Genomic DNA, 18,215 nt, shown 5'->3' on the forward strand with positions numbered 1-18,215 from the left:
GTTTTATGATGACCTATAAATAGTGGCAGACATTGTGGCAACTCTGTGGACAGAGCAACTCTTTGTGCAGGACAGCATCTCCTCTGAACACATGTTATGATTCCACTGCAGCGTCAGTTGAAACACTGTTTAACTTTTTAATCAGCCCTTTGTGCAGTGAAAAGGAAATCTTCCCCAAGTGTGTGATTGCTTCACTGGATCTGGTGTACGTTCAGCTGTCAAATGACTTCAGAATTCTGAACGTAAGTGGAGCACTCAGGCTGCTACAGACATTAAATGCATCCAGTAAATATACAGCAGTGATTACAATTTATGTGTGTAGCTAGGTCATTGTTGCATTGCCATAGAGGAAGTACATTTCTGGATCGTGGGAATGAGTTAACTTTTAGTGGCCTTCTGCTTTGGAAGTTGGTAGCATGGAGGCATTGTAAAAGCTCCAGCTTCAGAACTGATAAAAGTCTAGTCTGCACACAAGGCTACTGCATAATGATACTGCTGCTGATTAGTTTTACAGTGCTCCCCATCTCCTAAGCACAGTGATGATGACCCTTCAGAAGTGTTAATATAAGTATAGCTTATCTTTCCCATCCAGAAATATCTATTCTGTTACAAGGCACTTTTATACTGATATACCTGAGTCTTGATATGACTCCTGTTATATATGGCTAGAGTGTTGGAGCAGGGCACTCTAACCAAAATAATTAAATCAGTACAAAATCTGTCTAGAATTGGCTTCAGACACTGAGGGAGCCAAATGCCCAAATCCTCTTATTTGGGCAAGTTGTGGGTTATACTCTTTAGAGCAGTCTTCCTGTCTGGTCTTTCTACGTGAGCTTTTTTAGCTAATTTATTTTAAATAGCTTACTAAAGAGGCAGTTTGAAGGGGGGATTTCAGTGAGGGGAGAGGTGTACCCTTAGAGGCTAGCTAAGAGTTTGTACAGGATGGAGCCAGGAGAGGCAGTGTTGCAAGGCTGGCAGAGCAGAGCAGAGCGCTGTGCAGTTAGAAGTAAAGGTGGCTAAGTAGGAAAAGGCAGGTGAAGGCCTTAATTAAAGAGCCTTGGAATTTGATAAAGTAAATGGAGAATGACAGGATGGGACACTGTGAAGGGGGGTCTGCTGATGTAGGAGGTGGTAGGAAGATGATCTTACTAACTGGGTGTGGTGTCATGCACTAGTCCTGTACCCTACCAGATTGGCACTCTGATCCCCTTCATATGTCTGATCTGTTGCTCTGCCTTGTGCTACCTGCCCCATCTGCTGCTGTGCTGTCTGTCTGCTCCCCTACCTGCTGTTGTGCCACACAGGCTGTTCAGTCACTTCTAGTACAGATGCTGCAGGTTGGCCACTCTGCACTAGATTATGACAAAAGAGATGACACCATAATGCCAGGCGTTGTTGAGGTATGAGGTCTTGTATTCACTACCAAAAAATGTCTGCCAGGTTTTTACCTCAGGTTGAGAGAGAAATGGTACTGCAATAGCAAACTACCTTGGGGGCCAGAGTCATCTGTCTAGGACCCTTTTGCTCTTGGCACTGGACTGACGGAGCAAAATGGAGGGGTTTCCACTACAAAGAGCTCATAGTCTAACTTCAGGGCAACAGCATCTGTTGATGGAAGAGCACGTGGAAACAGAAAGACAGTACCAGTCATTATGATAGGCAGCTCCTATGCCTAATCCAGGGTGAACACAGCTTTTAGGTGTATTCTCACTTTTCAAAAGGCAGGCTTTTACAAGCTTGAGTAGGAAGGAGAAATAAATATTGAGAGCTAGCCTCTCTAGGTTCATCCCAAAATGAGAGGGCATCAACTTATTTCTCTTCATGCAGAATCCAGCAGTTCAGAAGGATAGCTTTTTAACTTAGCCCCTCTTAGGCATTTGGATAGGTTTACATTGCCCTGAATATTGATAGCACTATTGGTTCTCAAAGTGGTGTGCATAATGAAGAGCTGAAATGATGAGAATGTCTTTAAAATTCATAGATCTTGTTTCTACTGCCTACTCAAAATAGTTGGCTGTCTTGCCCATCAAAAAGTGCTTTACAGCCTGCTGGTGAACACTGGACACTTTTTGGAGACCCAGTCATTTACATGAGCATCAGTAATTCAAGCAAATCATTAATTTTAAGTGCTTGTCTTTACTGTAGTGTTAGATTCTGGTGTAATTTAAGTGCTCCTGACCCAACACCCATCTCTAGGTCAAGTTTGACATTTTGAATTTGAGCTGGCTCATCAGAGGACATGACTAGAAGCTCAAACTAGTAATGAGGTGGGAAAGGGACTACACATTACTGCTTGAGTTAGCACAATTTATGATTTGTCAATCCAACTGTACCAAATTGTGACTGCTATCAAGTAAAGTAACTCAAAGGTGAGCTAATGCCTTACTAAAGACAAGTCATTGACAGACCAGAGCTGGAACTGAAGTGTTAGGGTTTTCACTTTATTTTTAGCCAATGTCCACAGGGATTCCAGAACATAAACCACTCTTGTGTCGCTTGATTGTGATCTTCGTATTCCCCACCATGGTGCATACATAAGTTAGAACTCCTGCCCCAAGCAAACGGCCCAGCACCTGAATTTCCAAAGCATTTAAAAATCCTATGGAATCCCACAAATTCCAATATTGTGCTCTTTTTGCAATCTTCAGCAGTGTTTTTTTTTTTTTTTTTTAAGTTCAGGAGAAGTTACTTCCTAGAACAAGATGTGTGTCTGCCTGCTTGGAGGGACAGACATCTTCAACTCTTGGGATTGATTTACAAGAACCTGGGAGTGCTGCCTTGTGTGCAGTACCTTCTAGCTCAGACAATTTGATGGTATTTGTTGAAATACAGTGTAGTAATTTTTAAACATTGTGTGTGGTTCTGTAGTGTCAGGGACTGTTGAAGGGGTTAATGAACAGAACCTTAATGACTGGGGTGTGGGAATTGGAGGGAAATATGGAGCGTATAGAGCACTTGCCATCAGACTGCTTTAGTCACTTGTGTGATTGCCTTTTGAGCAAAAAAAAAAAAAAGATTGATGAAAGAAGGCATTAACACCTAGCATAGAAATGCTCATCTCTTTTCTGTCCATTTGAGTTGAACATCTCAACACTGAATAAAGGAAGGGAGTGAACACAGGCCTCCTGTCGTACCTTGATGTAGGGGGAAAGGGATTTAGTCTGATGGAAAAGAGGGCACACAGGTACTGGCATGAAGAGAGATGTGTGGGGTGGGAGAATTACAGGCAATCACTGAAATAAAGAGGGTTGTGAGAGTAGCAACTTTGGAGGGTGGGTGGAGTCCCTGGTGCATGTTGGCAATGAATTTAGCCTACCAAAGCCATAAAGTGGGCAAGCCCTTACTACCCACTGAACCACCACTGCTAGTTACCAAGAGCAGAGGCTGTGCTTCCAGCTCTGTATGCAGGATGGCTTCTACAAAAGAGGGTTTTTATTTTGTTCTCTGTTCTGTATTGGGAATCGTGAAGCTTTTCACAATTTACTTGCAGCTGAGATGTTTACAGTGGTGAATCTGAATGAGGAAAGGGCAAAGGTGTCTTCTCAAATTTCCTAATTCCTTTGAGGCCCCTTGCAGCAATGGTCCTATGTTCTTAAGGACACGTTCCTGTGTGGCACTCCCACAAATGACTTCTTCACCAGCAGGAAGACAACACACATCACTGTGCATCCCAGCACAATGCCCACCACCAAGGCAGTGTAGTTGGTACCTGCAGGGAGAGGATAGAGGGGCAGAATATATTAAAGTCTCGTGGAGGAAAACTATTGGAGATTTCAAGTGTTAGAAGTTGTTGGAGGAGTTGCCCCATGGAAAATGCTCCAAACCTCTTTTAAACACACAAGCAAGTGCTAGTCACTGGCTTAATTTTGGTGTTCATGAAAGCAAGGCACCAGTATCACCGGCTTGAGCTAAGAGTACCTGCATTTGTCTCTGTTTTTTTTTTAACAATAGGTTCTTCTTTTTCTCGGCAGAAGTTACATATCTTTGCTTTTTTTTGGTTTGCCAAAAGATGCCCTCCATGCCTCTTAAAAGGAAACCTAAAAAGTACTGTTTGCACGCTGAAGTTCCAAGCTCATCGAAGGAGCTCTCTATTGTTATGCTATGTACTAATGAAGTCAGTCACCCTGAACAGAGGACATCCGCATGCATTACCCCTGTTCTGCCAGTGAGGACATTTATTTCGTTTTGGGTGAAATTTTTTTCTGTTTTGGCAGTAGTGGTCTCTGGAACCTTTACTCTTATTGTACGATGGAAGGGCAGCAGACCTCACTATGCACTGTATGAGGGTTTATAGATGAAACCTCTGTCACATACCTTTGGATTGTGAGGCTGGGATATGTGAAAGAGGAAGTACAAAGGGATTTTACATGGGCTCCGCTCAGAGGTCCTATATGATATTGATTCCCCTCCATGCTGTAATGGCATGCTGTCAATTACTGTAATGGGGCAAAATGATAGAGGTTTAGCATCCACATCTGGTAGAAACAATGTAGATGGAATGACATGCTTCTACCCAGCATCAAGTGAGGAGTGGAGGTAGGGATGTAGTGTTATGCTTGGAGGCGGCTGCATTGTAGGAGACAATTGGGCAGGGACAGCATTGTAGCCACAGGTGGCAGCACAGAGATGGGATTTGGACTACTGGGAGTGGATTGGCACGAAAACAGTGCTGAACAGTGTGGCAGGAGGGAGCAGCATGGAGATAGCATTGTGGCTAGGGTTGGCATCATAATGAAATTATGAGCACAGAGGCAGCACTGCAGCTCAAGGTGGCAATGAGACATTGCTTTTGACAGCACCTCCCCCCAGCGACTAGAGATGGAATTGCAGATTCTGGGACTGCATGGTGACCAACAAATTGTGAGTGGGGTGTCCCAACAGAAGCTCAATGTCAACAGGACAGTTATCCACTGGACATTCAATGGGAAGAAATGGAGTAAAGGGCTGGTTCCTGAGATCGTGTTAGGGGAGATGCTGGGCCTGCTATTTATACCAATCACAGGTGTCAAACGCACCCAGCTGTGTGGGATGGATTGGGACCACACTAGAGCCAAGCATGCAGGGCTGATCCAGGATTATGCATGCAATGCATGTTGCTGATCCAGCTCTGCATGCCACATGCAATATGTCAGCCCTGCTCCAGGATTTGCACCACATGCAGCATGCAGGCTGGACCCAGCACCACAGGCTCTGCACACAGCACAGAGGAGCCAGGATGAAGTATGTAGGCTGCATGCGGCACCTGTGCCAGACTGGCCCTGTGTATTGGCTCTGGGGCCTGTCTTAATCAGGCATCAGAATGACTGTGTGTGCTGGAGCCAGCACACAGAGCCAGTCTGGTAGGGAGCTGCAGGTCTAGCATGTGCTTCATGGGGCTGGACTGGCTGCATGAGCTACACGTGGTGTGGAGGACCGGTGTGGGGCGTGCACTGGGTGCAGTGCCTGGCCAGACTAATCCAGCACGCTGGCTCCAGCGTGCACGGATAGCATGGGGCCCAGTCTGGACTGGCCCCAGAGCCAGCACTGCCTCCAACGCATGCCCCAGACAGGCCCCCGGCATTGTGTGCAGTGCCTGCAGGGCTGGATCCAGCCTGTGCACCAGACCAGCTCTATGCACTACATACAGGGCCAGTCTGAGACCTACAGGCCAGATCATAGGGCTCCACAAGCCATATGTTTGACACCCCAGTAGAAACACAGGGTTGATTCTTCTTTTTTTCTCTGTATTTTCCATTGTTAATGCTGTGGTTCTTTCCCCCTTAAATAAGGCAAGGAATGCCTTGATATAAGATCAGTGCCTACAAGAGGGGAAGCATTGCTTTTTCAGGTGCCCTTGGTAGATGGTGAAGTTTAAAAAGAAGCCCTACATGTTAGAAACCCACTCTTGTTGCTGCTGACAGTACCTAGCAGAATGGTTACATTTTTATTTGTCTGATATTAACATCTGCATAAGCTTAAAGAGATGAAGTTTTTTACCTAGAGGATTCTAATGTGGAATCTAAAGAGAAAGGAAATTAATGCAGCAATTTATGATTCTTTGGTGTTAATGGCATACGGTAAGCATTGCCATCTCCCTTTCTGGCCTGGAGCTCTGCTGTAGTTCTGTCATGCGGTTCTTTGCTTCAGTGGCTGGATTGTTTCTCCTCTAACCCAAACCTTACGCCATAGCACTGTTGTCAGGCCTCACCAATACATTAAAGTAATAGTTGGCTGCTGCATCCCTCTGCGGCTCCTGTGAATTACAAAGGTCATCTCAGACTAATCAAAATTACTCAGACCTGATCCAGAAGCCTTCCCTGATGTACGCACCATCTTGAGGACCAGATACTCCATTGTGAGGGTTTTTTTAAACCAGCAGCAAGCAAAGCAATTACAGTTTACTGTGGCTTGTTGAAGCCTTTTGTCAGATAAGATGACTAACAGGCATGTGGGAAGTGTCTGGTACTACTCTCCCTACCAGCTTGGAGTCAGAAGTGCAACATGACAAAAAAATATCCTGTGCCTATTCTAACTTTCAGCATTGCAGACTGCTCATCGAGGAACTGGGTTTCACAAAATCATAGAAAAGAGGCTAGAAGGGCCCCCACAATCCATCCTCCCACCCCAAACAGGATTAGATTGTTCTTAAACCATTTCTAAACTGACCTGATAAATATTTGTCTAATCCGCTCTTAAACATCTCCAGTTATGGAGATTCTCACACCCTCCATAGTTATTCTATTCCAGTGTCTAATTCTCTTCACGGTTAGAAAGTTTTCCTGAATGTCCAGCCAGAACCTTCCTGTTGCAGTTTCAGCCCATTATTTCTTGTCCTACCCCAGAGGGGACATGGAGAACAGTCTATAACCTTCCTCTGCAGTAACTTCACTTGAAGACTTATTGTGTGTCACCCTTCAGTCTCTTTTAAATGAAACAAACCCAGTTCTTTCACATCTTTCAATTACATAACATTGAAGCAGTATGGTAATGTCAAATCACAAGTACCCAATGGCTCAAAAAAAAGAAAAGGGAGGGGCAAGGATAGTTAGGGATCTCTTGACCAGACTCTCCAATCTATAAAAATCAGGACTGTCCAATCTCACTTTTTATTAACATTAGGACTACCTAATATTTGACAACTGGCAACCTCAATCTGATTTCCAGGGACTGTGCATCCTTCACTGGCTCCCCGTTATGGTGTATCTTGTGGCTTAGAGTTTACCCTTATAAGTGGCAGGGATATCAAAACCTAAAGCAAGCTGCTGCTTGTGCTCTCTATGGCAAAACCTTGTTCCATTGGGATAATATACCAGCCTGCTTCCAGCCTTCCCTCTTGTAGACTGGGTCAAACGCACCAGGAGTTTAATAACTTCTTACCACTGGAGGGGCTCTTGCTGATCCGGATGGGCCCAGCACTGATCCGATAGATCTTTGTCTCCAGCATGTTCCTCAGGGCATTGTGGCTTTTAAAGGACTTGCACCCTGAAGGACATAGCCTGAATTTGCTTGGGCTGCAGCACAGCTTCACATCACAAGTTACAAACACCTAGAAACAAGGACAGCAGATCTTGGTTAAGTTGTAATTCCTAGCACTGACTCAGTGTTTTATCAACCTTCCTCCTACATTGCTGCTTGGGATTTTGGATTATTTGTGCCCCTGTGGCAAAAATTTTCCCTTTCAATGGATTGGCCACTGTGGATAGCCCTCTGTGGATTGGCCATCTGCCTTTCTCTCTGCTACCTACTTTTGAATTTGGGCTTTCATGATGGAAAACAAGAGAGAACTTTAATGCAAATACAGGCTGTTTTCTTTTGAGCTGGCTTCACTAGTGAAGTTGTCTTTGCTTGTGTTTTTCTGAGCATGTACAGGGTTGGAGGGGCTGCTTGCACTGAATTTTCAGGAGACAGAAGATGGTTTCTCTTTCATGTCTAGCACATTTTGCAGAAGGAAGAAGGCAGGAGCCAGGCAACACACTGCTCAGAAGCATGCTGAGAACATCCATGGTGCTACTGTATGCATGGATAAGTGTCTGTCAAGCACTCTGCATATGCAAGAAGAGGCACATACATGTGCTTTTTCAGGGAGGGAAATATTTGTTTTTAGGGGTAGGAGATGGATAGGAGGAGGTGTTTCTGTGTTTTCTGATGTGTTCATCTGGGTGTGGGGGAGAACAGAGAGAGCAAGTGGAACACACTTAACTCTCAGAGGTCTCTCACATGTGCCAAAATGTGGCTTCACTGAGATAGAAGGTGTAGCAAAGCAATGAAGCACCTCAGGAACCACGTCTGCTATGGAGGCAAGCCTGAGGCTGTAAACCTTGTCCTTGGAGTCTTCCAAACTCACTTCTTTGGCTGCCTTGTAATTCAAGCAACTGAAAGAGGAAAAATGCCTGTCAGCAATGTTGCTATCTCCAGGCCATTAACTTACTTTCTTTCATATTTGTATATGCTTATGCAGTGGTTACCACTAAACACCCAGGCTCCCATTCTTCACTGGAAGGAGTGTTTTTCAGGGGAGTTACACACTAGTTGCAGTGCCAGTACCTTGGGACTGCCCTCCTCTACCCTGCTGGCCTGTGAGGATAGTCTCAGTGATGTGTGTCAGCAGGGTATAGCCTCTGGTCCCATCTCTGCTGCTCTGACAAAACCCTTCAACCAGTGGGAGGTCAGCCTTTTTCATAGTAGAGTCAATTTTAGGCTGATAGGGGCAGTTCAGTCTGTGGTCCTTTTGGTTCTGGATTTGTCTAATGGGCCTGATGGGTAAGGGTAGTTTTGGGGGCTACAGATGGACCGGAACAGAAACCACCAGTTCTTTTCACTGGATGGCTGTGAAAGGGTCATGGAGACTCAGGCACTTAAGCAAGACTAGATTTGATGTGATCTGGAGGCAAAAGGCTCTTACCCTTGTTGTATGATGAAGAAGCCACTGGAAGAGTCCTGGTTGCCCAGCACCTGACAGGACTGCACAATCAAGTGGGCATCAGCCAGGTCACTCTTAGCTGACACGCTGATAAATAACTGGTCATTGACACTGGAATTAATAGAAGCCCCCCGCTCCAGCAGTCTCATCCCATCTGAGGTCTTTCTGCTGAACCTAATGTCAAAGCTGACATTGCCAAATCCTTGATCTGCCGGGCTTGCAAAGGGGCAGTAGGTGCTGCCACTCTCCTCCTGTTGGTATTTGCAGCTCACTGGGATGGCAAGGGTTTTCTTAAATGCAGGTGCTGACACTCCTCTGTGCTGACTAACTATTCTATTGGTGAAGGTGAAGAAAGACGGGTTTCCCTGTAGGCAGGAGAAGAGGCAGAAGGGTCAAAGTAATAGGCATCAAAAATGAGTGTTTCAAACAATAAGGAGCACACACCTCTGATACAGGAAGGTTTTCTGCAGAAAATACCTAATGCCCTCCACCGTGTATTCCCTGTGTGTAGGGAAGCAAGCCTGAGAGGTGGGATGGGATGTCTAGCTTAAGCGGTGGTCTGGGACACAGAATATGTGACAGCTTTGGCTCTAACACCAGCTTCCAATGTGACCTTGGGGAAGTCACTTAGCCTCTCAGTGGTCTAGCTTAGTGGAGATGTCGGTACTTGGTTTAATTCAGCCTTTACTTGGCTCGACCCCTGTAGATCTGAAAACTATGCAGGGCCGGGAATGTCCCTCACAGTATGTGTGTACAGCACCTTGCACAAGCCTGCTTTCAGCAGTGGGGCTCTGGGTACTGCTGCTACATAAAAATAGATCAGATTGTTGGATTTGCTTTCTCTTCCTTTTCAGTGCCTACTGGCTTGATTAGGGACAGTGGGTGCACCACTCCACTTTTACACCAGAGCCATTTAACTTTGGAGTAGAAGTGAATGGATGCACAGTTCACAGCCTTACAATAAATCACTACACCCTAGGGTAAAGTTATCCTAAGTTACATCAATGTGCCAGTCTTGTGTGTACTCCCTGTAGTCCATGACCCCTGGGGGTTCATAGGCTGTTTAAGGGGTCTGCAAAAGGTGACTGTGATCAATCAAATTATAGGAATACCCACACCTACAATTTAAAGGGGTCCACACCTCCATGCAAAAATTTTTAGGGGATCCACAAATGAAAAAAGGTTGAAAACCACTGCCTTAATCAATGTTATCCTGTGGCAGGAATGCACATTGGCTCCCTGCCACCTACTGGCCAGGCACGGTAATAGTGTCTATTGAAGGCAGCCTGTTTGGGAAAGTTTGTGTATCTTACTATGGTATAAATCAGGGGTGAGCAAAATACAGCCCATGGGCTGTATACAGTCTGCCAATTGATCTTATCCAGCCTACTGGGAGCCTGGGGAGGGAGAACTGCACCCCATGCTACTCTGCTCTTCAACAGCCAGGACCAGGCTGGGCTGTACAGCATGCAGATTCCTCTGCTCCCCTACCCAGCTTCTTGTTGGTGCTTTGGCTACACAATCATGGCACTGTGGCCACCTGCAGCCAGGCCCGCATGGGACAGGATGCAGTGCAGTGCACTGAGTAGCCATCCTGCCCACAACAATAAGCCGCCGCTGCCATGGTGCTGTTAGGAGGCCTGGGGCAACCACCCTGACTTTCCTGGTTCAGCATGGCAGCAGAGGCTTATGGTGAGTGGATGGATGGGACAACTACTCGGTGCACTGGATTGCACCCTGTCCCATGTGGGCCCGTCTGCTGGTGGTCACAGTGCCAGGACCACACAGTGCTAACAGGAAGCTGGGCAGAGGGGAGGGATGCATGTGGAGGGGGGCAGAGGAGTCTGTGCGCTGACAGTCCTGGGTGCAGCCCTGACTGCAGAGCAGTGTAGAGTGCAGTCTTCCCTCCTCAGGCTCCTGGCAGTGGCTAGCAGGACAGATAGGATCAATTGGCATCTCCCCAGCCCTCAACAGCTCACCCAGGACGTCCTTCTCCCCTTGTACTCGGCCTTGGTGAGGCCGCAGCTGGAGTACTGCGTCCAGTTTTGGGTCCTACAATTCAAAAAGGATGTGGAGAAGCTTGAGAGAGTCCAGAGACAAGCCATGCGCATGATCAGAGGTCAGGAAAACAGATCTTACGACGACAGGCTGAGAGCCATGGGGCTCTTTAGCCTGGAAAAGCGCAGGCTCAGGGGTGATATGATGGCCACCTATAAGTTTATCGGCCACCCCTGATGTAAATGCACTATGGAGTGAAATCTGAGGTGAATTACTCAGTAGTAGTAATGTTTATGTTCATGCCTGGTGTTCCAGCTACAGCACAACCACAGATTGTTACAAATCTAGTAAAACCGATTCTGTGCGCCCCTGGACTAAAGCTAGATTGTCCAGTCCCCTTCTCCCCCCATGGGCTGCCACTGCACAGTGAGTAAGAACGACAGGCCATCACAAACGCTCCAAGAGTACCTGTTCCCTGGTTCCACCCCCAATGAGTGGGATCTCTACCAGAAGGTGCGTGCTGTTGCTGCTGACCAGGCACTCAGGGTTACTCCTCTGCAGATCGCTTTCTTGCACATCTCCTAAACTAGATCGGGGAACAGAGAGCTGCATTCGATCCTCGAGACACAGCAGAACTATGAAAAGGAGGTGCCAGACAAGGAGAGAAACAGCTTTCAAAAGGAAGAAGGTCCACTGTTGAAAAAGGAGAGCAGGCAGAGCCTTTCCCAGGTATGTCCTTCTGCTGTCAATCACACACATTCGCAATCAAAAAGCTCCAGTGAACATGCCATATGCAGTTGAGAATCGTGGGTGACACTGAAGTTTCTCTCTCTCTCGTTCTCTCTTTCTCAGCTGTTCTTCAGAAGATGCCGTCAGCCACATTTTCAGCTGCTACTACCAGTATAGCTGTACTGCAGCTGATGGAACCAGATTGGTTTCCATCAGCCCAGAATATGGCCAACTGAATCTCTAGACCCTACATGGATTGCAGCAGCCCCAGCTTGGCAGGGTCAGCTACTAACATCATTGCCCCTACACTATGAGGGCTAAACCTAGAGCAGGGGGAAGGGCCAGGAAGCTAAGTGCATGGCCAGCTGAGCTGGAAAGGAAAGGGGTCTACCCAGCCTGTGGGCTTTAAAAGGGACTAGGCTATGTATGGGGGGAGTGATGCTGAAGGGCACCACTCAAGGGATCCATTGGCATTGCTGTTCATCCAGGACAGCGACGGGGAAAGCGTTTTGCTTTTTTTTCTGAATAATGTATTTCCTTGTGGGGAATCAGATAACAGATGGGTTTTAGGGATGGTCACAGCCTCCCTTTGTGGGGCCTGGCTTTGGAGGGACAATAATGCGTAGGGGCATTTCCTTATGTGCGGGGCAGGAGAGTTGGAATAGGTAGGGATGGGAGGGAAGATGTAGAAGGGGAAATTGCTGTTTTCCTTTACAGAGGTATTGAATGTGGGTTGGGAAGTGTTGTTGAGATGGGCAGGGGAGGATGCTCTCCTCACTCAGGGGAGTGTGAGGGGGTGGGGAGTATTGCTTTTGAATTTCAAGGGTTTGGGGGTTGTTTTGCTGTACTTATTTTAGTACTTTATTCTGTTCCCATTTCTTTGTTTTTTATTGTAAGCTGTCCTGAGCCTTTTTGAGAAAAGCAGCATAATAATAAATTAATACTTCAGAACAAATAGAAACATTGGTGAAATATAAGATCCAGTTCCTTCTCCTGTACTCTAAGCTGGTGTCCCTCTTTCTTTGCTTACCACTGGCGCGTTGTTATTAGGGACTGACTATCTGCTGAACCTTGGACCAACCCACATTGGCAGGAAAGACGAAAATATCTCCTTACCTATTTTTATTTTTTTAAACAGCTGCTGTATGAATGTGTTCAGAAGTTTGGGATGTCCTACTTGGTAGGTAGGTAGGTAGATGAGCTAGTTAAGCATCTAAACTCAAAATATTGGATTTTTTTTCACATTCAACATGCACCTTTTATCAGCTGCTGGAAATTGAGGTACACGTTATAAGTGAGAGATAACAGTAACCTATAACCTGGATACCAGAATACGGTAACGGCAGTTTCTGCAGGACAAGCCTCTGCTGGGAGAAAGCAGAAGTAGCACTACACCTGCTCCACAGGGAGCAGCACAAAGCATGCTGAGCTCTGTAGCTGCTTACTACTACTTAGCAGTATTTTCAATGAAAGACCTATTTTTTCATTTATTCTGTCAAAAACAAGATGTGTATCTTATTCTGGGGTGTGTTGTATGCAAGAAAACCAACACCCCAGAAGATATGGTAGATATTACCAAGCTGGGCCAATGGCCGCTCTAACTTAGTGCCATTTGCCATATCACCCTTCACTTCTCTGAGCGGCAAGTGGCCCGTGGAGAGGAAGCCTAGTGATGCTGACAACACCAACCTGTAGGGGCCACTCTGCTCCTTCACCGATAATGCCCAGGGCTGCAAGAGGATGGGGAAGTTTCTTGCAACTTCGCTCATTAGCTCAGGTGGGAGTGGAATCTGAGATATTGTGCAAACAGGAGAGACTGCTGAGACAGCTCTTGAGTTTGGTTTAAATGGTGTTGTGTTGGTGTTGGAGCTGTGGCAGCCCAGGGAATGTGTGAGAAGCAGAATTGCTTGGTGGTATCTTTTGCTGGACTAACTGTATAGTCAGAAATAGCAATACAAATGGTTCTATTTGAAATAAAAATAGTAGTGGCTCTATTGAGGGGAGCAACAGGCTACAGTTAGACCTAGATAGGTTACAAGGATGGGCGGAGGAGAACAGGATGGGGTTTAACACGGACAAGTGTAAGGTGATGCACCTGGGGAGGAACAATCGGCACCATACATACAGGCTGGGGAACTCCCCTCTTGTCAGCACGGAGGTGGAAAAGGATCTGGGAGTCATTATTGACTCCAAGATGAACATGAGTTGGCAATGTGGGGAGGCGGCTAGGAAGGCCAACTGCACCTTGTCGTGCATCCACAGATGCATCTCGAGCAGGTCCAAGGAGGTGATCCTCCCCCTCTATGCGGCACTGGTCAGGCCGCAGCTGGAGTACTGCGTCCAGTTCTGGGCGCCGCACTTTAAGAGGGATGTGGACAGCATCGAGAGGGTCCAGAGGAGGGCCACTCGTATGATCAAGGGACAGCAGGGTAGGTCCTATGAGGAAAGGTTGCGGGACCTGAACCTGTTCAGCCTTCAAAAGAGAAGGCTGAGGGGGGATCTTGTGGCCTGTTATAAACTGGTTAGGGGGGATCAGCAGGCGCTGGGGGAGTCCCTGTTCCCCCGAGCGCCGCAAGGAGTGACCAGGAACAATGGTCCCAAGTTGGCGGAGGGAAGGTTTAAGTTGGACATCAGGAGGCGCTACTTCACGGTCAGGGCGGCTAGGGTCTGGAACCAGCTTCCAAGTGAGGTGGTGCAGGCTCCCACCCTGGGGGTTTTTAAGAGGAGGTTGGATGACCACCTTGCTGGGGTCATTTGACCCCAGTGCTCTTCCTGCCATGGCAGGGGGTCGGACTAGATGATCTGCTCAGGTCCCTTCCAACCCTAGAAACTATGAAACTATGAAACTATTTGAGCTGGAGAATCCATATGAACAGATGACCTGAGATTTTGCAGCTTTCCCACGGGGTGGTGATGTTCCACTTAAACCTCTGTCTGTATACTCAGCCAGTGGCATAGTTGAGCAATCAAGGATGAGGTGCAGAAGCCAAGCATGCAGAGCCTATAAGCAAACTCCCCTCTATTAACAGTTAATTCTCAGCATATCACGTGACATTGCTGTTTACCTGTGCCCAATGGAGAAGCAGCAGATTCTGCAAGAGAAAGTAAAAAAAAAAGTGTTTTACCTCCCTATTTTACAATAGGATGTAGTACACATTTACTGACAGCCCTTGTTAGAGGTACACTGAGAGGCTACAGACAGTTGGCCTCAGCCAGAGGCTGCAAGTGCTCTGCACTATGTTCCAGTCATAGGAGCAAGAGAGAAGGACAGTTGCCTGATTAGTCAAAAAGTCTTCTGCCTCTGCTCCCCTTATGCCCACCTCAGACCTGAACCTATGCCCGCCTCAGACCTGAACCAACATCATCTCAACATTTTGCCTTTCCGAGTCCTCACAGTGGCTGTGGACAAACATCATATTTGCAGTGCTATATAAGTCATTTTAGCACTACAGAAGTTGGGGGGTAGTTGTGCACACCCCCTGCAGTGCTACAGAACTGTCCCTGGGTGAAGCAGGAACACCTCTAGTACTACCTTCCGTCCCACCACATGTAGCATCTGTCCAGTGCCATGTAGCACTACAGAGGGGCCTCTCTGTCCCCCAGCATCCTGCTGCAAGGGTAGACTTCCTGAGATCCCTTCCAGCCTTAATATTTTATGATTCAATGACAGTCACTAAGTGCAGCCCCAGGGCAGGGCAGGGCAGGGCAACCTGCCTGCTTTCTCCTCCCCGCCTCTACCTCTTTCCACCAAGGACTAGGCTGTCAGCAAGCAGAGGAATGGAACTGAGCTTGCCCACAGCGAAATGAACTGAAGCCTGGCTGGAACTAGGCTGCAGCTCTGCTTGCTGGGTGAGCGAGCCCAGTTGTGGTCTGACAGTGACAGCCCAATTGTGGGGAGGCTGCAGCTCTGCTGGCCATGCCCCACAGGGGGTGGCAGGCTGTCAGTGAACAGGCTCACTGACCAGCTTCCTTCCTCTGTCTGATGGAAGAATAAAGCCACAGGGCCAAGCAACCCACAGTCACTCTCTGGCTATAGAACATGCCACTGAGTGTGTTTACAGATGTGCTCTGGGAGGCAGGGGGAGGGGCCTTTAATTAAAGCACCTGAAAGTGTCATGTGTATCAGTGTCCCTGCACTGAAAAACGGTGATGGAGCACTTTAACTTAAAGTTCGTCAAAGAAGCTTTAGTTAATGTATCCCTGTCGCCATTTTTCAGCACGGGAATACTGATACACGTGACGCTGGAATCTGCTGGAGTGCGGTAATTACCACGCTCCAGCAAACTCGATTAATCAAGTCTGCTCCAATGCATCGTAATAAAAACACATTGGAACAGCCTCTCTGCACACGTATAGGCACCCTGAATGTCTTCACAGGGACTCTGTGGCACTACAGGTAAAAGCCTCTGCATGTTTATTTATGCCTTGTATTGCTACATTTTTGTAGTGCTTCAAAATGCTGCAGCACTTGTAGTGTGACAAATGCATGTCTGTCTATGGCCAATGACACCTGCCTAGCTACACAGACAGCACCCCTCACCCCATGCCAAAGTTATCCTGCCTGTCTTCCCTTTAACAACAAGCACCCAGACTCAATTTACCTAGTTTTGCAGCTGAAGCCTCCCCCTTCTACAGATGCCCTAGGCATGCAAATTCTACTATGCGCAAAACCTGGGGCTAGTCCTGCTTTGTTGCCAGCTCCAGCCTCCCATATTAGAGCAAGCTGCTCACTTATAACTCTGCATGCCTGCACAATACTCAAGAGGACAGGAGTTTGCCAAGTTCTTCATTCTATGACTGCAGCAACCTGCAGATCTGAAACCAGCACCTAAGTCCATGATTCTCAGCAAGGGTGTTGTGGCATTTTGGAGTGCCTTGATAGCCTTTAACAGTGCCACAGGATGCCAGTGTTAGCACCGTTGGTGTGCAAACATGATTCACAAGAGAAACACAGAGATTTCAAACAGGAATCCATTGCATTACAAAATTTCTGCCCTTTTATGGTCCAAGTTCCTTGCAACAGACAAATTCATCTATTATTTTTCTGTAGTCAAAAAATGAGTGAAAACTCAGCTGGCATTTTCTACGGGGTACCTTGAGTCTAACAAAATTATGAACCACTGACATAGCTGGTGAAGACAGCAGGGAAATGAGCTCACATGTTACCTGGAAGGGAATGTGACATTAATCCTCTTATCAATCAGACTGCTACAGAGACAAGAGGAGATGAGACTGATGCAAAGACCTAGGTAGGAAGCTCCTATCAGGGCAGCATGGCACCATGCTGACCGTAAATCAGCATTTCAGGAATTGATTTTGCTCAGGCCTCAGCAAGCCAAAAGCAGAGTAGGCATCCTGTGCAACCTGCCCTGGCCTGGGCTTCTGTCCTATGGGAGAGGTGGGGGCAGCAATTAGGTCACAGGCTGAAGGGGAAAAAAGAGAAGGAAGAAAATGGCTGTACCCAGATACTCACTGTGCACAATCCAAATGCATCTGAGCTCAGACTGTAACCTAGACCCCAAGAAGAAATGATAAGTCATGTGCCAATACAGAACAGCTCAGGCTTTAAGTCTCCCAAATTACAGTGAAAGTCATGCAAACAGCAGAGCCCAGGGGGGCCTTTGGCTTTGCTCACCCTGACAATGTAGTGGCCACAAAGCATACAGAAATCCGGCGTGGTCTGTTGGCGTTCCTGCTTTCCCAGGTGACATTTGCAGACACAGTGTGAAGGTCATCTGCCATCCAGAGGTGTGACGTGTGCAGTCCATGGGGACCCAGAACCTGCAAGTCAGCCATCCTGCCAAAGAAAAGCAAGACATTTGCAGGGTGAAGTGCTGAGGAACATTGTGACTTTCACTCCCAAGTGATCCCAGAGCTGTGATGCACATGTCAATGAAGGTATATCTACCAGGTAGCTAATGGACTTGGATACCACACTGACTGCCATCAGGCTGGACTACTTAATATGACACTGCTTCTATGCTTTCTATGTAGGCACAAGAATAATACTGTGCAAGTCCTATCTGCACTGGTTGGTGGGTACTACTAAGGTGGGACTATAAGATACTACACGTATCCATCTTGTTTTATAGATCACACATTGGGAAAGGTGTGGCTCACTCTTCTGATATCAGTGCAACAGGATTTGATTTTGCGCCGCTTTTTTAAAGCATTTGGGCTAAAGGTGCAGAACCCAACACACACCTGCAGAAAAGAATGGACAAAAGTGGGAGACTCACTTCCACTGCAGTAAATACTGGATGATCTGTTGTCCTAGCCCTGCCCAAGTGAGATGCATAATCCCCCTTGGGAGACATGCTATGACCAACTCAATCCCTGTCATGATAGATGCAGTACAAGAGAAAGAAGGTTCTGGCAGCATCTTCTTGAAAAGTCTGATGAAAACCTAGCAGTCTGATCAATGCACCACAAGAAGTCTGTGTACAGACTCCTGTTGACTTCTTATGCTATGGATGAGACCCTACATTTCCTGGGTACTTTCCTTGTAACATACAGCAAAATGTCAGTCTGTGCTCAGAAGATAAAGACGTGTTTAGGTAATCAGTGTGTTGCCAATGTGTTGGATTGA

General features: G+C 47.0%; 1 protein-coding gene across 1 annotated transcript; it reads right to left on the reverse strand.

Moving 5' to 3' along the window:
* On the reverse strand, positions 1-17,137 carry LOC109299211. Its single transcript, XM_019519794.1, has 7 exons — positions 17,100-17,137; positions 14,692-14,718; positions 11,366-11,532; positions 8,882-9,264; positions 8,252-8,351; positions 7,357-7,525; positions 1-3,709 (listed from the first exon to the last, which is right to left on the reverse strand). The coding sequence occupies exons 3-7, from the start codon at positions 11,507-11,509 to the stop codon at positions 3,585-3,587; spliced, it is 921 nt and encodes a 306-aa protein (XP_019375339.1). The 5' UTR covers positions 11,510-11,532; positions 14,692-14,718; positions 17,100-17,137; the 3' UTR covers positions 1-3,584.
* Between the last annotated feature and the right edge of the window lie 1,078 nt (positions 17,138-18,215).

The sequence above is a fragment of the Gavialis gangeticus genome, unplaced genomic scaffold (assembly GCF_001723915.1).
Source record: "Gavialis gangeticus isolate Ggan-Ray unplaced genomic scaffold, GavGan_comp1, whole genome shotgun sequence".
Lineage (NCBI taxonomy): Eukaryota > Metazoa > Chordata > Crocodylia > Gavialidae > Gavialis > Gavialis gangeticus.

What these genes read in the sequence shown, in the direction of transcription:
- LOC109299211 (XM_019519794.1), bottom strand. Translation starts at nt 11,509, where the DNA reads ATGCAGCTCTCTGTTCCCCGATCTAGTTTAGGAGATGTGCAAGAAAGC. An exon ending in GGGGTGGAACCAGGGAACAG is followed by an intron (nt 9,265 to 11,365) that starts GTACTCTTGGAG and finishes TCCTGCCTACAG; the next exon opens with GGAAACCCGTCTTTCTTCAC. An exon ending in TAGCAGACGTGGTTCCTGAG is followed by an intron (nt 7,526 to 8,251) that starts GTGCTTCATTGC and finishes CCTTGTTTCTAG; the next exon opens with GTGTTTGTAACTTGTGATGT.